Source organism: Pithys albifrons, chromosome 8 (genome assembly GCF_047495875.1).
Source record: "Pithys albifrons albifrons isolate INPA30051 chromosome 8, PitAlb_v1, whole genome shotgun sequence".
Classification (NCBI taxonomy): domain Eukaryota; kingdom Metazoa; phylum Chordata; class Aves; order Passeriformes; family Thamnophilidae; genus Pithys; species Pithys albifrons.
The window spans coordinates 27,139,958-27,158,796 of NC_092465.1; the positions used below are offsets into that span (position 1 = coordinate 27,139,958).

The 18,839-nt window shown below is 37.2% G+C and overlaps 1 protein-coding gene across 6 annotated transcripts in view; it reads left to right on the forward strand.

Annotated features, from left to right (window-relative positions):
* ADAM23 (ADAM metallopeptidase domain 23) overlaps positions 1 to 18,694 on the forward strand; it is a 70,030-nt gene extending 51,336 nt beyond the window's left edge. The window contains exons 24-27 of one of the 6 annotated variants that reach the window (XM_071562795.1): positions 931 to 1,042; positions 8,813 to 8,903; positions 11,438 to 11,492; positions 15,426 to 18,694. In XM_071562795.1, the coding sequence (XP_071418896.1) occupies positions 931 to 1,042; positions 8,813 to 8,903; positions 11,438 to 11,492; positions 15,426 to 15,539 (372 nt within the window). In that variant the 3' untranslated portion in view covers positions 15,540 to 18,694. The other 5 variants (XM_071562790.1, XM_071562789.1, XM_071562792.1 and 2 more) reach the window with 5 other exon arrangements.
* The last annotated feature ends 145 nt before the right edge of the window (positions 18,695 to 18,839 follow it).

Genomic DNA, 18,839 nt, shown 5'->3' on the forward strand with positions numbered 1-18,839 from the left:
TTTATTTATCTTTGGCTTCTTAGCTCAGGTTCTTCAGTGAGTCCTTTAAGAAGCAGAGTGCTATAAGAGTTGAATTAAAAAAGTCTCATGTGGTACTTATAATCATTAGTGTGTAGGTTGTTTTCCGGAGGTTTTTTTTTCACTTATGTTCAGTGTCCCGAAGACATTATTAGCTGTTTGTCTGATGATTGACTTCACTTCTAGTCCTATAATGAAAACTTCATTCTTGGTTTTATATCAGTTTCTCACATCATGTTTTTTCCTGCAGTAACCTCTCCTAGAAACACCATTCCATGTTCTTTTTGGTATGGATAGCTTATAGCTATTAACTCTCACTGTTGATTTGATGCTTTAGGTTTTGTCCATTGGATAGGTTTTCCTGATAAATGTATTGTCAATTTTAGAGTCTTAAGTCTTTTTTTAGAGGTCGTTCAACTAAATGTAAACTTAGGAAGAACCTCTGTTTTTGAAGGTGAGCAAGCACTCCTCATTGCTGCTTAGGAAAAATGCCAACAAAACCAATGACAATATATTGATTTTGTTCTACATGAGAGCAAGTTATAAATGAGAGGTTGTAAAAGTGTATGTCTTGAACCTTTTCAAATGCAAATGCTTGTATTCCTTCTTGGTATCTATGCTCAAAGTCTAGAGAGTTGGTTAGTGAAGATCTAACTAGTCTAAACAGGGTTTTCTTGGATGAGAATTTCTGTAGTTTTTTACATGCTGTGCAGGTTGTAGTGCAAGTGACGATAGAACCAGTTCTGCTTTTCCTAGCATCTGAGTGTATTAAGAGGGTTAAAGCAAACTTTCAGGTTATTGATGTGTTATGTAATTCCAAACACTCAGTGCTATTGTTACAATTAAATATCTAATTACATGTTAATAAAATATAGTTAAAGGCTAACTGCTGTCACTTATTTTCTTTTCCAGGTTTGTAGTAATGAAGCCACTTGCATTTGTAATTTCTCTTGGGCTGGGACAGACTGCAGCATTGATGATCCTGTCAGGGATACTGGTGGCAAGAAGGAGGAAGGACCCAAGGGTTTGTGCTTTGTTTCAGTTTTGATGTTCTGTCAAGTATTTATTACATTTTTCTGTTGATACATGGTAGTAGAATTAGCATATGAAAGAGAATAGTATTGTACAGCTGTATTTAGACCCAGACAGTAAAACTCTACTTCATGTAGCTGAAGTAGGTTTTTCTACTTTGAGAATTGATGAAACTTATTTTTCTAACATAAATTTGGGGAAGATTTCAACAGGTAATGTTTTTTCTTTCATCCCTTATTCTCTGCCTTTTTTATGATAATTTTCTTCTGAGTGGAATCTGACTAAATGTGACTCTTTATTACTTTTATGATACTTGAGTATTTGTTTCACTAGAGATTTCCAGTTTCCTTAGTTGTTCTCAGCTAATTCAGGGACTGTGTTATAAAAAAAGGGAAAAGTGGAACATCCCTGGTGAAATCAGATTCTTTGAAATCGATTTCAATGAAAGATAAAAGAAATAAATTAAGATTTTAAGAACTTAAATTATTCTTACAGTCACTGTTGCCTTTTCTTAGGTATTTAGCAGGTATTTTAACTACGTATGAAGTATAAATACGAAGAGGAGGTATTGAGGAAATAACTGATCAAAAAAGTTTTTCAAGAGGAAGAAAAGCACTTGAGATTGTCTGTGACTTCTCTGACAAAGAATATTTTTGGATTGTGCTGTCCAGTTTTTTTTATGTCTTTCCTGTCATCAGGGCATTGTCCAACATCAGACTATGTTTATCAAGTGTTATACATTTACAGATGAAGTTCCCAATAAGCAACTGAGAAACCCAAACAAAATGTTTTTGCTATGCCCCAGTTCCAGGGAAAGGCAGGATTTTGCAATGTCCCTCCAGGATGGCTCTACATCTGTCTTGTGTGCCTTCTTCTATTGCCCCTGAGCAGAGTGGTTCCAGTAGACCTTTACCAAAACACTGTTGAAGATACAGTCTTGAAACAAGTTACTGTTGTGAAGGAGGCTCTCTAGAACAGTCTGGATTTGTATTAGGGAATCTGTACAGGTGCTTCCTGGACTCCTAATCCCACCACAGTTCAGTGTAGAGCTGCCTGTTCTTCACCCTGCCTTACATAGCTACTTGTCATTCCATTTTCCCTGGAAGCCTTCCTGACTGTGGAATGCTGCTTACAGAGTCTTAAAAACAACTATGGAGATGAGCACTATAAAGGTGTTCAGAGTTCTCTGTGTGTGTGGATGAGGAGAGCAGTCTTTACAGCTGTGACATTGAGTACATGAGTTTTGTTTTGCTCATTTCCAAATCCTGTAGGTAAGAAAGAATTCCCTCCTCTCTGCAAAGGTCCATAGGAAGGACAGCACAAAAGGTGTGCCTATCCTGGTTACATTATTGTAATCCAGATTAATTTACATAGTTCAGAATGGAAATAGCTGTGTGAAGATTAACACACTGATGCTGGAATGTGTTGGACAAAAGCCTTAAATGAATAGTATGCACTTGGATTTCTGACAGAGGTACAAAGTTTAGACTGCATTTTTCAATGGATTTCTCTGGAAAAAGGCAGACTATGTTTTTGTACAGGCTGCCTCAATGATCACGAAAGATGGACTATTTTTCTTATGTTGTTACAGGAATTTATTGATACTGAATGCCCTAGAAATGAATTTAGGAGCCTGAACACTAACACAGCTACTATGATCTCTTTCTGCACACTTATGGAGGAATTCCTTTGTGAGAAGATTTCAGAACAATGCAGGAGTACTTTTCTCTGTTGTAAAGATCCAACATACTAAAGTAGTTTCCATTCACTTTTTCACCCTTACTACTCCCTATGCCAGTTTACAAGTCTGATACAAAAAAACCAAAAATACTTGTTTTTTCTTAGTCATAAGTTTGAATTTTGCTACATTTCAGAAATGAAACACTCATGATATGAAAATTTAAACATAATAGGTTTAAGATTTTTCACACCATAAATCTGAGCATTTTTCTTACTATCATTAGAGCATGTATAATTAGGAAGTATTGCTATTTATTTATATATTGTTATGATAGCTGACAATTGGCGACTACTCCTCCTGCACTTTTCAGACTTTTCCATCATCCATCAATTGCTTTTTGGCTTCATTGTCTATTTCAGATTTAGAAAAATGAGTAGTCCTTAATTATGGGGCTATTAATAAATGACTCTTGAATGACTCTCAACTCAGCAACCTGCTGTATCCTGTACTAGCAGGTCCACACAGCATTTAGCAGTTTGGGGAAGACAAAGAGTTCTTGCTGTTAGTTTTTTGTTATTGCAGAAACTTTGAATTTATAGCACTGGCTAGATAGTTTTGAAATCAGTGGGACTCCGTATGCACACAAGATTCTTCCTTTACCATTTAATTTGCAGCATTAGGCCTTTATTTCCCTACTAGAGTGGTGTTTGTTTATTTTAATATAAAACTTATGTCTCAAGTGTGTGTGCGTGTTTGTGGGTGTATATTTACACCCTGGAAAAAATTACCAAAGCATTTCTAAATGGACTTCATTCAGCATGAAGTCTGTAAAGTTTTTGTCATTTGGAAAAGTTCTCATTGAACAGGGAATTCAGCTTCTTGCTTGTGGTCTATTGTGACTCAATGAATCTATCCAAATTTTAATCTCTAACATAGGAAATGTACAGATGTTTTTTCTCAAAGGAGTTCACTTAAAAATAAGGCCTCCGTATCTTAAGAAAGACTATGTGAACATACCAAAATTTCCAGGGTGTTACCTGAAGCATGTGTCTAGGGTAGGGTTTTGCTTCTAAAAGGTGTTACCTGTCTTTAGGTCATATAGATAAATAGAGAGTCCTATTGATAAATGCAGTAACAAAGGAAAATATTACTGACTTATAAAGAAATTAATTTAAAAGTTTTTTTTGTTTGTTGGTTTGGTTTTTTTCCTATGGTGGAACTGTTTCCAAACAATTTTCATTTGGTTAGTTATATTATGGATGCAGTAAGTTTCTGGTGATCAAAAGGAAGTTTTCTTATTGGTGATTTATTTACATTTTGGCTGCTATCAGTAAGCAGTTGATTGAGGATGTTCCCTTTTAAAGTAAATAATAGAATCACAAGCTAAAAGGAAAACTTTCCATTGAAATATTTGCAAACATTCAAAGAAAATCAAATACAGCTCACTTCAGAATTTTTAAAGCTACAGTATTTGGTAAATAAAGGTTTATGAGGAGATTCGAATTGTTTATCCACCAGTGGATTACAGCATAAAGTATTCCTTTGAGGCATTATTTCATGTTTTCATTTCAGACATATATGTGATAATTTCCCTAAAAAATCTTCCCTTTTCCCTCCACACAGTGAGCATGGCTGCTAACAGGCTAATAGGTGCAGTGGCAGGGACCATTCTGGCCTTGGGGGTGATTTTTGGAGGCACAGGGTGGGGAATAGAGTAAGCATTTTTCTTAGTTTGAGTTTTATGTTTGGTGCCTAGTGTGTGAGGTAACCGTATGCACCTGAGCCCTGTGTATGACCCCCGGTAGCTTCGTCATGTGGTGACCGTATTTGTCCTGTGACTTGACTGTGTCTGTGTCATGTGGTTTGCTCATGCAGTGTTGAACCTTCTCCTGTCTGGGATAATGTGGGGCATAAAACAATAAGTTTGTGAATTTTTACATTGTCACCATAAAATTAAGTGTCTAAATGTTTCCATTACATCAAATTACAAAAATAATAAAGAAAAAAAATGGAATTTCATGATTATTTTGCAAAATAGACTGAGTAATGTGGACTATTTCATAAAATGCAGAAATTGTTTATTACAGTCTGTGGGGCTTTCAGTCTAATGATCCAGCTAGGCAGATGAAAGCTTATGATAGTCATACAGAGAGCTAGTTTTACAGTGAAGCTTCTGAATGTTCTGTTGCTGGGATTCTGTTACCCCAAGATAGCACAATGCTGAAGTATAATATTCACACATAGAGAATATGTATGAGCAATTTTTGTTGTCTTTTCATAGTTTTAGGAAACTGTAATCTTAAGTGTTATCCCACTATCTCCAGTTTAAAGAAGGCTATGATTTATATAAATTTTATTTATATATATCTACACACACACATAAAAAGGCCCTTGTGAGAGTTGTCTTCATTCTGCATTCACTGTGCAAACTACAGCTTCAATTACTGTTATCTTGCTCCTCTGAGATTTCCAACTGCACCGTGTTTCTGGGGCTATGTATTACATCTGTCATGTGGCAGTGGCACCTCTCTGAAGGGGACTTGTGACAGGACAGTCTGTAACTTCTAATCAGGCTGTGTGGAAAGGCATCCATGTGCAGTTCTAGTCTGGAAAGGCAGCATTGTGTGTGTCCAAGTTCGGAGCCCTATGAACCCATCTGGTACGTGCAACTTATCTCAGATTCTCAGAAGAGTAGAGACCTTTGTGTTCACAGAGGACAGCTAATAGAAAACGAATAGAAGGAAGGAGGAAATAGATCAATTGCTTGAGAAAGATTAGATCTGTGTTTTACTGATGGCTTTTACAGCTCTTTGCTAAAAACTGACAAGTGTGAAGTTTGTAGAAGTTTGGGACACAGATTCAGCAGCAGAAAATTTACCTACAGGCTAAGGACCACTTGCCTTTTGCTTACATTCTGCCTTGTACCCTTCTGTTTTTCTCTCCCCTTACCTGCCGTCTCAAGCCACTCAGCTCTGACCAACGTCCCTGGCCATTTGTTCTTACTCCTCTATGCTTCCATACCACTTCTTCGTCTTTGCTCTTATCACTCTCTACCTGATTCATTCTTTGTGTTTCTATTCTTCTTTTATGCATCCCATCAGTCTTTCTCTGTTCTCTAGTTCCTTCAGGTACAAATATACATTCAAGGCAAGCCACTGCTACTTTTTGTTGTTTGGTTTACAGAAAGCACATAGGAATGCAAATCTTTTCCTAACACCCTTCAGGCCCTCATGGCTGTTACCATCAGTGGCTGCAGGTGAGGGTGTGTTCATCAATCACAACCTGCTGCCAGGTCCTGCCCTCCTTCCTCACCACTTCACTTGCAAACTGTAAACCTTTGTTCAAAGTGCTGAAATAACTGTAATGTCTAATACTAGAAGAGTTTCAAAGCAGTGGGTATTAATTCTTATAGAATCTGTCTGATGATGGTAAAGATTTAGGGAATAGTCTGATGTCCACTGAAACATCTTCAGCAGGATTTGTATTGGGGTCCTAAAACATGACCAGGGATGGTATGGATAGCCATGCCAGAGTAGATAGTGCTCTGCAGGAAAAGGTGGTGTGCAGGAGTTTCCTCCTGACAAAGCTGTGTCTGTAGGTTATAACAGTAGTATGGTGGAAAGAACAAGTATACCAAAGTGTTGCATCTTGGGATAGTGTGGATGGAAAATAACCCCACAGTATGGTGGTTATTAAAAACTTCCTCTTACTTCTGGTTTCCTGTCAAGCATCTGAGTTCAGTGACTAGAGAGGCATATTGAGCCAAAATGTATGGATTTATAGTTTTCTTCATAAAGGTCACTTTACTTATAGAAAAATTCTGGTTTATTAATAATACCATTTCTTTGATAATAATAAAAGATAAGGCATGGATCCTTAAGGTAAGGTATAACATGTAAAAGTAGTCCCATTTTAAGTACTTTTATATGCACAGTCTATTGTGGTGTTAAATCTCTGTATTTGAGTTCCACAGTTGGAGGACTCCATTCTCCTAAACAAGTGGTTGCTGTTTTAGTCATCATAACAATTCTACCAGATGTTTTTTCTATTGTTTTGTATATTATCCTCTTTTTAAGTTTTTTACAAAATTCTTCCACATTTGTAGTAAATAAAACCAATACTGATTTTCTATATTGAAAGAACAAAGTGCTGTGAAACAGATACACACCCTCTCCTTCCTCACTGGTTGACATTTAACAACCAGGGAGCACAGTGAGAAGGAGGCATGTACAAAGTGGTGATTTGGCACTTCTTTATCTAAGTTATGGCTATGCTGCTATCAGTTAGTCTTTGTACCTCTTGTGGGAAGATTGCATTCTATGTCTAGAAAGAAATCAGCATTAGAATTTTTCGAGGCTTCTAAAATTTATTACAGATAAATTGTTTGCTGTGTTTTCAGTCTTTTTTGTGTTAAATTATTTGGTAAAATCCAGCATAAACCATAGAACTCAGACACAGCAGCTCGTTAGGCTCATTGCACTACTGTTACAGGCAAGTATTAGCTGGGAGTGTAATGTCTCTGGAATGGCATTTACCCTCCACCCTGCTCACTCCTGTTGATTTGAGCCAGGTGTGACTTTAAAGGTAAGTCCAAATAAGACACATTCTTCCAAATTCTGAAAAATAACCTTTTGATTTTCAAATTTGTGCACTGCCCATCTGTAAAGCTCACTGTATTTCCTTTTAGTCCAAGTATTTTGTTCATAATCCTGATTTTTTTTTTTTTGTGTAGAAACTGCAGGAAGCAATTTTTAAAACTTGGTTTTCTTTTGGCTAATCAAATCTCCAGAAGTACTGATGTGGAAAACATGTAATGGATGCAATGAAGTTAGGTTGCTGCAGTAAATTTTAAAATTTAGGGCATGTGCTTACTGTAGAGTGTGGGACTGGGCAGGAGGAGATTTGTGATAGTAACCTAACAGCTTAAATCTTTCAGTTGTTGCAGCTGTCCTTGCTCTTTCTTTGCTGATCTCTGGCTGCTCCTTTTTCTTCCTTATGTTAGCTGTCTGACAGTTCTCCAAACAGTTTCAGAACAATTAATTAGGAAAATTTCAATTGCTGTGTAGAAGTGTTTGCTTAGGGAGACTGGGATAGGAGGTAAGACCTGTTTCTGAAGGTTGTTCCTGAAAATGTAAATGTTTAAACAAAAAGTGAACAATATGCTGCAGAAGAACTGTCGAGTTGGTTTCATTTTGCCTTGAGTTCAGATGCAATTAGCTTTACATCAAAGGCTGCACAATAGGAAGTTTTTGTACTGAGCAATTAAAATGTTACTCAAGCCTTTTGTCAGTTTTCCTCTGTCCTGTGTAAACAGAGCACTTAAGGGTCAGTTATTAATATCTTATTTAGGTGTTCTCTTGTCCTTTTCAGAAAATTGCACAAACGTATTTTGTGCTGCTTTTTTTTGTTGCTCTTTTTTTCCTGCTCCACCCTTCCCCACTGTGTTGTTTGGTAGCTTCTTGAGGATGATGAAGAGTTGCTTTGATGTTCGGAAATCTTAGGGGGAATACAGCTTATATTTCAACTTTTGTTCCCTGTGATATAATCCTTTGCCTTTGTCAAACAATTGTTTGTAAATTTAGCATTGGTGTAACTGGAAGGAGTCTAGACTATGATTAGCAAGTGGCAGTAGATGCTCTTAGCTCAAATTAAAATATCTACACCTTTCAGAAGCTCCATGAAAAAAGACAGGGCTTATTGATTTTTTTTCCTTTCTCATTTGCTGTAGTCTTAAAATACACAGCCTTCATAATTTTTCCTTTAAGCTAATGGATTATTTCAGATATCTTTAGTGTTCTCAGTTTACTCTTCATTCACTAGATAATGGAGTAAGTTACTGTCTAATGCTAGATTTTTATCTCTAATGGAAGTCAGCCTAGCACAATGCAGAGACCAACAGCTTTGTTCATTCTTATTGTTAAAGAAAAGTAAGTTAAGTTGGGCTTGTTGAGGTTGTCTGAAGGCATCACCTTGTGTGCTGTTTATATCCCTTGAGATGTTTGACTACCCTTCAGATGCTTTACATAATGTGAATAAAGTCGGTGGTTCTTATGTCTGTCTCACCATAATCCTTTATCACAGGTCCTAGTGCCACCAATCTTATAATAGGCTCCATCGCTGGTGCCATCCTGGTAGCAGCAATTGTCCTTGGGGGGACAGGATGGGGCTTTAAGTAAGCAATGCCGCATGTCTTCTCCTCTGTGGCTATGGCGTTTCTATTTCTTGCTTACATCACTAAATTTTGAGTTCCTGCTACAAGATTTCCAAGTTAACCTCCTCCCCCAAAGGCTAACAAACTGCTTTAAACAAAAAAAAAATTACATGTGCACTAAACAACAGGAGGAAATGAATTTGAAAATAGCAGATGTTATCAGGGTGCAAAGTTGAACAACAATAAAATAATTCATTTAATTTTCATGAATTCATTTAGGGAGCAGGGTCTTCTTTTCATCTCCAGATAGTATAGTGTTGTTCTCAGAAGCTGACTACAGTGGTTAAAAAAACCCACAAGGTAAATATCTTGAGGAGTGTTTCTTCTGTATGTTGTAGTACTTTCAAACTGCTCGGCTTTTTCATAATTGAAGATGTCATGTCAGTGGTCAGTAGTGGCAGCAGCAGAGTAGTTTTCAGCAACAAATGTGTTGACACAAGGTACCAGGGCTAACTTGTTTGTGGTTACTGATTATTTTTTTATTCTCAATACACAATTTAAAAAAAAATCATGTTTAGAGAGAACATTTTGAAATCTTGACCTGTTTCCTGAAAGATGAAAGCATTTCTCTCCCAGTTCTAGTTCAATGTGTTTTATACCTATGAGGAGTAACATAGTAGTCATTCTGCTTGACTGTTAAAGCAGAGTCCTGTACAAAGGTACTTAATTCTTGCCTCTTTTGTAGTGTCCAGTCTACCTACATGCATGGTCCATGTTTGGTAAAAAGGATCTCTCTTTAGAATCAATGTTTGTAACCTTACAAATCATGGAAGTATTAAGCACAAGTAGTTTTGCATGGCATTTCAAGTTGCTATTTCTTTTCAATAATATGAATTGAGATTTGGCCATGATAAAACAATAAGCCATAATTCTTCAAGGAGGTTTTTATAATAATGCAAACAAAATTTTCCATGGCCTCTGTTCATATTTCAAGTCTGAATTGAGAAGATTAAAATTAATCCCTAATTGATTAAGGCCACTATTAAAGTAAAATGTAGTGATCAGGTCATATTTTTCTGGTATTTCTGTTCTGAGGGAAGTAACATTCCCTGTGCTTCCACTTGACACTGGCAAGCGCTGCAGCAGTCCTGGAAGTCACTGCTTCTCATTTGTTTTAGTAAGAAAAGATTAAATACAAAATGTACCCAAACATCCATCTACAAGCATGGGTGTATGATCTTTAAAAGCTTTTTTAGTTCCTGAGGATAGACCTACCTCCAGCTGCTGGGTTTGTTGTTGGGATAGTTGGTTTGGTTTGTTTTCTCTTGTATCATCTTAGTTAAATAAATCCAATCCACTTATTTGTACAATAAATACCACTAGGTCAGCCTCCAGTATTTGTTAGTACAGGGCAGCTCTAAACAAAGTAGTCCTATGTCTTTTGCATTGTATCTCATATGGCTGAGATTTTCCATATTGGTAAACAGTAAAATAATTTTATATTTAGTTCTCTTTTAATGTAAATCATGTAAAGTATACATTAAAATTTCAGTGAGTTGCAGAACTGGTTGAGTTTTTCCCCCTGCACTTCACTGCAATTAGCTTTTTTAATAAGTACAGACAAATTTTCTGCATCAACATTTCTATTAAATTTTTTGGTTTATAGAGAACAATGATGCAGTTATATTAAAAACACAGATGGAGCAAGTTCCCATGGGATTTAACTAAGCTAAATTTTAGAAGAAAAATTAAATGTCAGCTAATACTTTTGGATGAGTTTTCTCCTGTAAGAGATTCACCAATTCATAGACTTTGCAGAAACAGAGTGCTCATCCCTAAATAATACGTTTGTATTGCACAAGGTAGTTTGTTGAAAACATAATACATGCCATTAAAATAGAAAAAAATTTAGTCACTTTCTTCCTCTGAGTCTTGTCAAGGCCTCTTGTGCCCTGCCCACCTTTGCTGTGCCATCGGTGCTGCAGCCCCTGCCCACGGCTGGACTGGCTGCAGACACAGCTCCAGGGTGCATGAGCAGAGGCCAGTAAAGAATCCCCCTCCCTGTCTGAAACAATACAGTAAGTCAGTCATTATTTCTTCTTTGTATTCCATGACTCTCAAACTGCTCTCACAGGTGTTCAGCTTTGCATCCTGGTATCATTTGTTTGCCCAAATGTAGAAGCTTGTTATCCCTATAGGCAACCCACATTGGAAATTCCTCCTGAAGCTCTTACTCTCACAAGAGCAAGATACAACTGTTTATTCTGTAGCAGAACCTCAAATACACTGGCCTGGCCTAGCTCACAGCTTGAAGTGCATGTTTCTTCTGGGGGTCAGAGGGGAATTGGAAAGGCTTTTCAGCTTGTATACAAAAGAGGGCTAGAATGTCTAGACCCCCGATACTTGGCTTCAGATAGATCTGGAGGGACAGATGAGGATAATAAAGAGGGATTTTAACTTTTCCTTTTAAAGCAAGTGATATGTTTAGTCTCTGCAAATATGAGAGAAGGTAGCTAATGCTTTACAAACTGGGAGCTGTGATTTCTGTTTCACAGGTTATCAGATGTTCATATGAACATACGGTACTGTGGTGTCAAGTCCATATCAAACGTAAGCTGCAACTAAGCAAACTTTGTTCATGAACTGAGGTGGGGGGTGGGGGTTGGAGGGGAAGTGTAAAAGAAGGCTTGATGCAAGTTTGGACAAAGTAAAAAGGAATCAACAAAGAACATCCAGTTTCAAGAGTGAATATGAGGTTAATTTTTCTAGTCAAGTTAATGTGTGGACAGAATGGGTAAGAAAAAAGTTAACTGACACTTTAAGGGGGCATAGACCCTCATTACACGTTTTGGGTGGCTTAAAGGCTACAGCTGGAAACCTTGTTAAGTAGCTTTTACTTCAGATGAGTCTTGCGTAGTACATTTAAAACTCTTGGTGTTTGGACAGCAGTAAGGGAGTCTTTTGTATTCCTGCCTGAACTCTGCCAGGCAATTTACAGAAGTACAGCATTCATGAATTGTGAAGTTCATTTTGGTGCAGAAGTCTGTGCAAGTTTCAGTATACAGTGTTTAAAAGAGGAAGGGCTTTTTTACCATGAGAGTAGCTCAAGAGCCTGTACGTTTTCTTGCTAGCACGTTTTCACTCACTTCTGCTAAGCTACTGCAGTAATGTCAGCCAATTAATGCTTTTGTTACTGAGTTTAACAGTACTAAAGCAATTTTGGTAACAAACCAACACCGCCAGCAGGCAATGCTAGTAAAAGTGATGAGGCAATGGTCATGAAAAGCTGCTGCTTGTTGGAGCAGAATACAAGAGCAGCAGATAGATTTATGCCTACAATTAATTTCCAGCAATTGTTCTTAGCTGAAGAGCTGCATGGTTTTCTGTCCTTTAATAGAAGATTCATGGACAAACCAAAGGCTTACTCAGATATAACAGATGCCAAGGCTTAACTGGTCTGTGAAGTTGCATTTACACCCTAAAGGTTTCCACAGGATAAGGCCATGGAATGCTGGTGGCAACGTTGTGAGGAAAGAAGTTTTGGTGCCTTACCAGCATTTCTATCAAGCATAAATCAGGGATCAAATACAGTCATTACTACACAAATGTCAGTATTAGAACAAAACATGAGGTATTTTCTCACTTTTTCCCCAAACTACTGGAAAAAATGGAAGCTCAATGTTTTATTTTAAGCTGCTAATTTTAGTCCCTTGTTTTGTTAATTTGAATCAGTTTTGTAGCAAAAGTTCATTTGTTTAAGCTCTTCTTCAACACCTGAACCATGCTTTAAGAATGCCTATGCAAACATTAGCTAGTTAAAATACTGGGTTTGGATAAATCTTTAAATACTTAAATAAAGCTTTGTATTTATATGATCACAAAGGCACACATTTGCAAGTAACACATTCCCAGTTAGCCACATTTAAAAAAAAAAGCAGGAGATTGCAAGGTATTTCTTAGATACATTCAGCCTTTTTTGAAACCAGTTTTTCTTTTCTGAATTACTTTTTGTTTGTAAAGGTGACTATGTTAGAGGGGCAGTCATGTTCTGTAGCATGGTGCTTTTTTGATTCAGAATCACCTGGAATTTTCTTTGCATTAAAGACCCTTTTCCTGGTTGGATTACAGACTGAAAGGCTGACCTTCATTATTTCAAGAGGCATTAAAACTTTAAATGCAAAAAATAAGTTTATGTTCTGAGATCTTCCACATAAACTGTCAAAGAACTAGGAAGCAGCATTATTTTCCTACATGTCTTCCCAGGGAGGACTCTTCTGTCTCACCTTACCATTTAACTGAAGCATACCAGAAGGAACACTGTAGTACTGTAACATGTAGCTGTAAAGAGGTGCAAATATCCAGAACCTGGTACTCGCCTAGTTTCCTTTTATTGTCATCTTCTTGGGGTAGAGGCAAAGCTGTTCTATTTGCCAATTTAAGTAATAAGACTACTGTCTTCATTTTAGTACTGTAACAGTTGATAATGCAGGATGAAGTTGTTAAAGCAGGTCAGGGAATCAGAACAGAACTTGGATTTCTGCAGAGTAACACCTGACTGCCTAATCCTGAAGTGCTACAATCACAGCAAAGACATGTGGCAGGTTCTTGTTAAAGCTTTGTACCTTGTTCCCTTATTGACACTGTACCTCGTGTTCTGTATTTCAGACTCTTATTTTAGTTCTTCACATGTTTCTTTCTCATACAACATTCTTAGCAGAATATTTTAAGTGAAGAAAGGCATTGGTTTGGTCAGTATCTTGTTCCTCAAAGTCTGTATTTCTGCTGAATAAAAGCAGGAAATGAGTAAATATATGGTTTGGACAGATCACAGAATGCACAGCAAGGTTTTTGCTGGAATACTGCACTAGTGGAGATCAGGTTAGAAAAAACTGATAGGATAAAAGTCAAAAGATTTTGGTTACAGAGTTGTATGGGGAAGCTATTACAGCATCTGTCCTCCCTACCTTGTTCTAGGACTTAGAAAGTCCACTTCTTTAATTGAAATCAGTTCATGTAACAGAATGTAATTCAGTATCTGTTTCAATGATGCCCTCTTCAAGCAAACTGGAATATGGTACTTTCCGTAGAGTAGAAGGATAAGTTACATCATCTGGATTTTTCACATGTGTTGTCGATTTAAAAGCACTGACTAATTATGTGTTAATAGGTAGTACTTGAATTCAAGTATGCTAGACAGTATTTAAAAGGAAGGGAAAGAGAAGCAGACATGTCCTTTTCCCATAGGAACTGGCAGGACAAGCAGATGCACAGCAGCCTTTATAGTAAACTTGGTTGAATGTGAGCTATTCTTACTTCCTAGCATGCAGTTCTGCACGTTGGCCTGAAAAAATTATTTGGTCATCTCAAACTTACCTGTAGTACAGAGGAGAAGGGATTGAGATATTGAAGCAATGTCAGCCTCATTCAAAAGGAGCATTTTTACAGTACTCCTGGAGGGGAAAATGACTGAAAGATGAACACAGCTGTCTTTCAGAAACCCACAACTCTTAAGCATTCATCTTGCAAAAATCTAGGCACAGGAATCAAAAGAAAACAAAACAAAGGATTGCCAAGAACCACCAGCCTCTGGATGTCTTCTCAAAAGGAAGTTGGCTTTGCATACATCCATTAGTCTCTTAAACCACCAGACAAACTTTGTGTATACAATATAAATATTGTAGCAGTGGTAGTGGTTAGCAGGGCCACAGAAATAGAAAATCTAGGGGTTTGTATCTTTAGGGAACTCCTGTTCTGTATTTTTTGCATGTTGGTTTGGTGGCGGTAGTGGTGTGTATGCCCAATGTTAAAACTAAATGCATGAACCCCTTGCTTGATGCCCCACATAAAGCCAGATTCTGGGGAGGTTGCACCTAACTTTTGTTGTTGCTTCCTGATGTCTTGCTGTTTTGACATAGGACATCAAAGTCGCAGGAGATTGGATATCACCAGCTTGCTGTCCACTGTTAACATTCAATTCTAATCACACAATTTACAAAACTGTCCAGTCTCCTTCGAATGCAATGTCTCTGCTATCTTTTTCACCTTACTAAGATTCACTTATGGTCAATAGTGTGGTAAGAGCTCACAAAGGCACTCACTTTTCTGTCACATAAACTAAATTCTGGTGTAGCCAGAGATGGGCACTTGCTCTGAGAACTCAGGTCTCTGTGGGCTGATGTATTTCCAGTCCTGGCACTTATGACTTAGTTGTACACATGCATTCCTGGCCTGATGGAGACGTGTTACTGGGAGCTGAAAGTTTCTGCAAATTTAGAGCATCACTCGAAGTATTACAGAAATAACTGAATTCTGTATTGCCAGCATGACCTTTAAACTGCATAAGGAAACCAGTACTTGATATTATGCTAAAGAAAGCATGCAACCAAATTCCTTAAATAGTTAGCCCTTGAAACGTTACTGGTTAAACTGTTTCAGTGTGAGCCTTTTACTTTACTATGACCTTAGCAATGGCTTTGTTCCTGTTATACCTAACTAATGTCTTGCATTTTTCTGTTTTCATCTCCTTTTGATGCAACCTGGAAGAAATGTCAAAAAACGAAGGTTCGATCCAACTCAACAAGGCCCTATCTGAAGAAATGCCATTCAAAAAGCTGCTTCTTGCACTACTGGATTTTGGGTATGACATCTTTGCTGTAGCTGCACAGGAACTAAATCTATAAGGAAGAACACGAGAAACAGTAACTATAAAACAGTGTTGGGATGTTGTGATTTGAGTTGATAGAACACTGTCCTTTTTGGAGATAAGTTGGAAATCCTTCCTCTATTCACCTTTCTCTTGTTAACATTAACTGACAGGTGTTACAAGCAAACTGTTTCAAAATCAGGTGTTTTTTTCCTTTTCTCAAACAAAGGAGATACACAGACCAAGTGCAATAAGAGAACTGTTCCAAAATAGTGGAATAACAGAAGATTCTTTTCCCAGCCTGCTGGCACTCTAACTTCACTTGAGTTCGCATGACTTCCTTTTTCTTATCAAACTCCAGTGGCATGAGGAGCTAATTTTGAAAGGGTAACCTGCATGGCTCACATACAAACAACCAAGTTAGCAAGCTGACCCCAAGCAGAATCTGCAGCCTAATAAATACAAACCACTGGGAAGCCAGGGCCAGGCTTCCATAGCTTTTCCAGCCAGGCAGTGCATTCTGCTGCTGGACCTGAGGGTTCCCTGCTCCTTGTTTTGGTCTCCTAGGTCAGGAGTCTGTTAGCTATGGAAGCTAGTGAATGATGGATGGAATTTTTCCAAGAAAGAAAAAGTGTAAATATGGAAATAAGATTTTGATGTATCATTTTCACAGATTATATATAAATATATATATATAAGAGAAAAGAATTTCCATATAAAAAGGTTCTATTCTTTATGTAAATCTATTTTTGATGTTGGGTTTGGTTTTGGGTTTCTTCCTCCCCTTTTTTTCTGTAGCATGTTGTACAGCAGCAGATGTTCTGGGCTTGCTCAAAAAAGGCAGATAATAGCATGCAGATACAGGGAGTTCTGACACCAAACAGATGTGATCTAAAGTTTGTATGCTTGAAACCAAAAACAATTAAAATGTATAAATGCATATCTATGTATTGACTATAAGTCTGCATTACTTTTTTTGGCTGTTATACAGACTTTTCCATAATATAGTATAAGATAAGTAACACCCTTTCAAGCTAATCACAGAAGTGCCAAGCATTTTTTTTTAGTATAGCTAGTTTTTTTCCTGTCTAGATCCTGTAAAATAAAAACTTAAATAAGCCTTAAAATACTCACAAAATGTTAAAAGCTTGGAATGAGTTCTTCTCTTGCCTTCTGCCCACCCACTCAAAGCAAGGTGACTGACATTTCTAACTCACTCCCTGTGTCTCTTTGATGCATCTCACTTTTCAAAGTTTAATGCAAGATTAATACTTTGACCCTTGGCTACTGATAGCCAGTTACCATCACAACATGTACAAAATGCCATGTAATTTCAGTGGGTTGTGTGTTGTAATTATTTTTAGATACACCTTGTGTACAAACAGGTTTTTGCAGAGAAGTCCTGGGCAGCAGTACCACATCCCTAAGGAACCAGGCTAGCCTGGCTGCATCTGCCTTGGGAAAAGTATGGGAAGATGTCTAGTTTAGGCCTCCCTAAAAGTATGGAGATGTACAGGCTGGATCATACTTTTCATCTTGACTTAAAACTTAAGTAATTTGGTTTGTGTAAGTGAAGTGACCTGAAGATTTAATTGCTGTGTCTGATGATCAGAATTAAAGACTTTTGTAATTTTGGATTTAATTTGAATGTTGGATATGAGTTACAGTAGAAGCCCAGTTACACTGCTTACTCCATCTTTGTTCAGTGGAAATCCATTTCCCAAGGTAGCTTGAAGAGCCAAAACATTAAGAAAATGCTGCAGATTTCCCATGACTTTGAAAACATTGTCTCAGTTATTTTTCGTACTTCAATAATGTTCAATTTAACAGTCTCACGAGAGAGCTACAATATACTGTTTTGCTTGACAGTAATTATTAAATATTTTTAATCAGCTTTAACATAATCACATTAGCACTTACTGCATTATAAGTTGAAGGTGCTACGCACAGGTAGTTGACATGAATATGAATTACAACTCTTATTCTGAAAAATTTCTGCCCAGTTTCAAGCAGAACTGAGTTAGTCACAATCCTTTGATGGCAAACCAAAGCCACTTGGAACTGTGTTATGGTTCTCTAAAAATGCTTTGCTTTGGAACATAATGTCCAACTTTGTTAGGGTTCTGCTTCCAAGGCAAGCATAGCCCACAACAGACACACTAGTGGTTACCAAAACTTAAAGTAAGTAAAATCAATTGGATATACATAAACTACCTGTGTAATAAACCTTGAAGAAGCATTTCACAAACAACATTGTTAGTGTGTGATGTGATGTTTTAAATCAGACCACAGTGGTCCCCAACTACTATGTACATATGTTCAGTGCTGGAGTAACTTTTTTATTTACACCAGCTGTTTCATATGAATTACAATTTCTTGACTGAATTTATGCTCCACTCATCAGCCATTGTGTGTATGTGGAAGAACACATTTGCTTTCTGCCCTGTGTGTACACAACACAAGTGACAACGCAGCTCAGAGTAGGAACAGGCTGAAGTGTTACCTGTGGTAGTGGACAGTTAAAAAATGGGTTTGGTAGGTGTTGATTTTCGACATCCCACTTTGCTGTGCTTTTGGAGGTGCATATCCATTTAGTGTTGATCTGTTCATCGCTAAGTGTCATCAAAAGAAGACCAGGTTGACTCTGCCTCCATTTCATCCACTCTACATTTGCTCCAATATTTACCTACTCAGCTGGACAAGAAACTGTGGTAACTGTATAGCTCATTCTAGTATGCTGCATGATCTTACTGATTTGATCTGATGCTCCTAAAGGAGAAGTCTGCTAGGCAAATTAACAGCTGTATAGGTGCATGTTCAAAGAAACAGATTACTTAAGGCTGGAGTTTAACCAATTTTTCTTTACTATGCAAAGATGGGTATTGCACAAACAGACAAGACAACTATCTGAGGAAATGTCATAGAATACTTGAAACTATGTTTTAAGCCTAATCAGTCATGTTTTATATTCATTACTGCTTCCACTGTTACTCTTCCTTTTAAAAATGATTTGTAATTATTTTTTTAAGTGCACAACTTGATGTTGTTATAAATCAAGTTTTTGTTTGAAGTTAATACTCATTCATATCCTGTTGGCTGCTAATGAATGGAAATTCAATAGTCCTTGTTCTGCATCTTAGTAAGATGAGTATTAAAAATGTCATGAACATGGAATGGAGTAGTTTTTAATTTTCAATCATTTTTTTCCCCTGTATTTATTCTCTCAGTTTTATTTAATTTCTGTGTTCAAGGAATCATCACCTTTCTAGTGGTGGAAATTGACTGGAGTTTTCCTTTATCAAAGACCTCTAAAG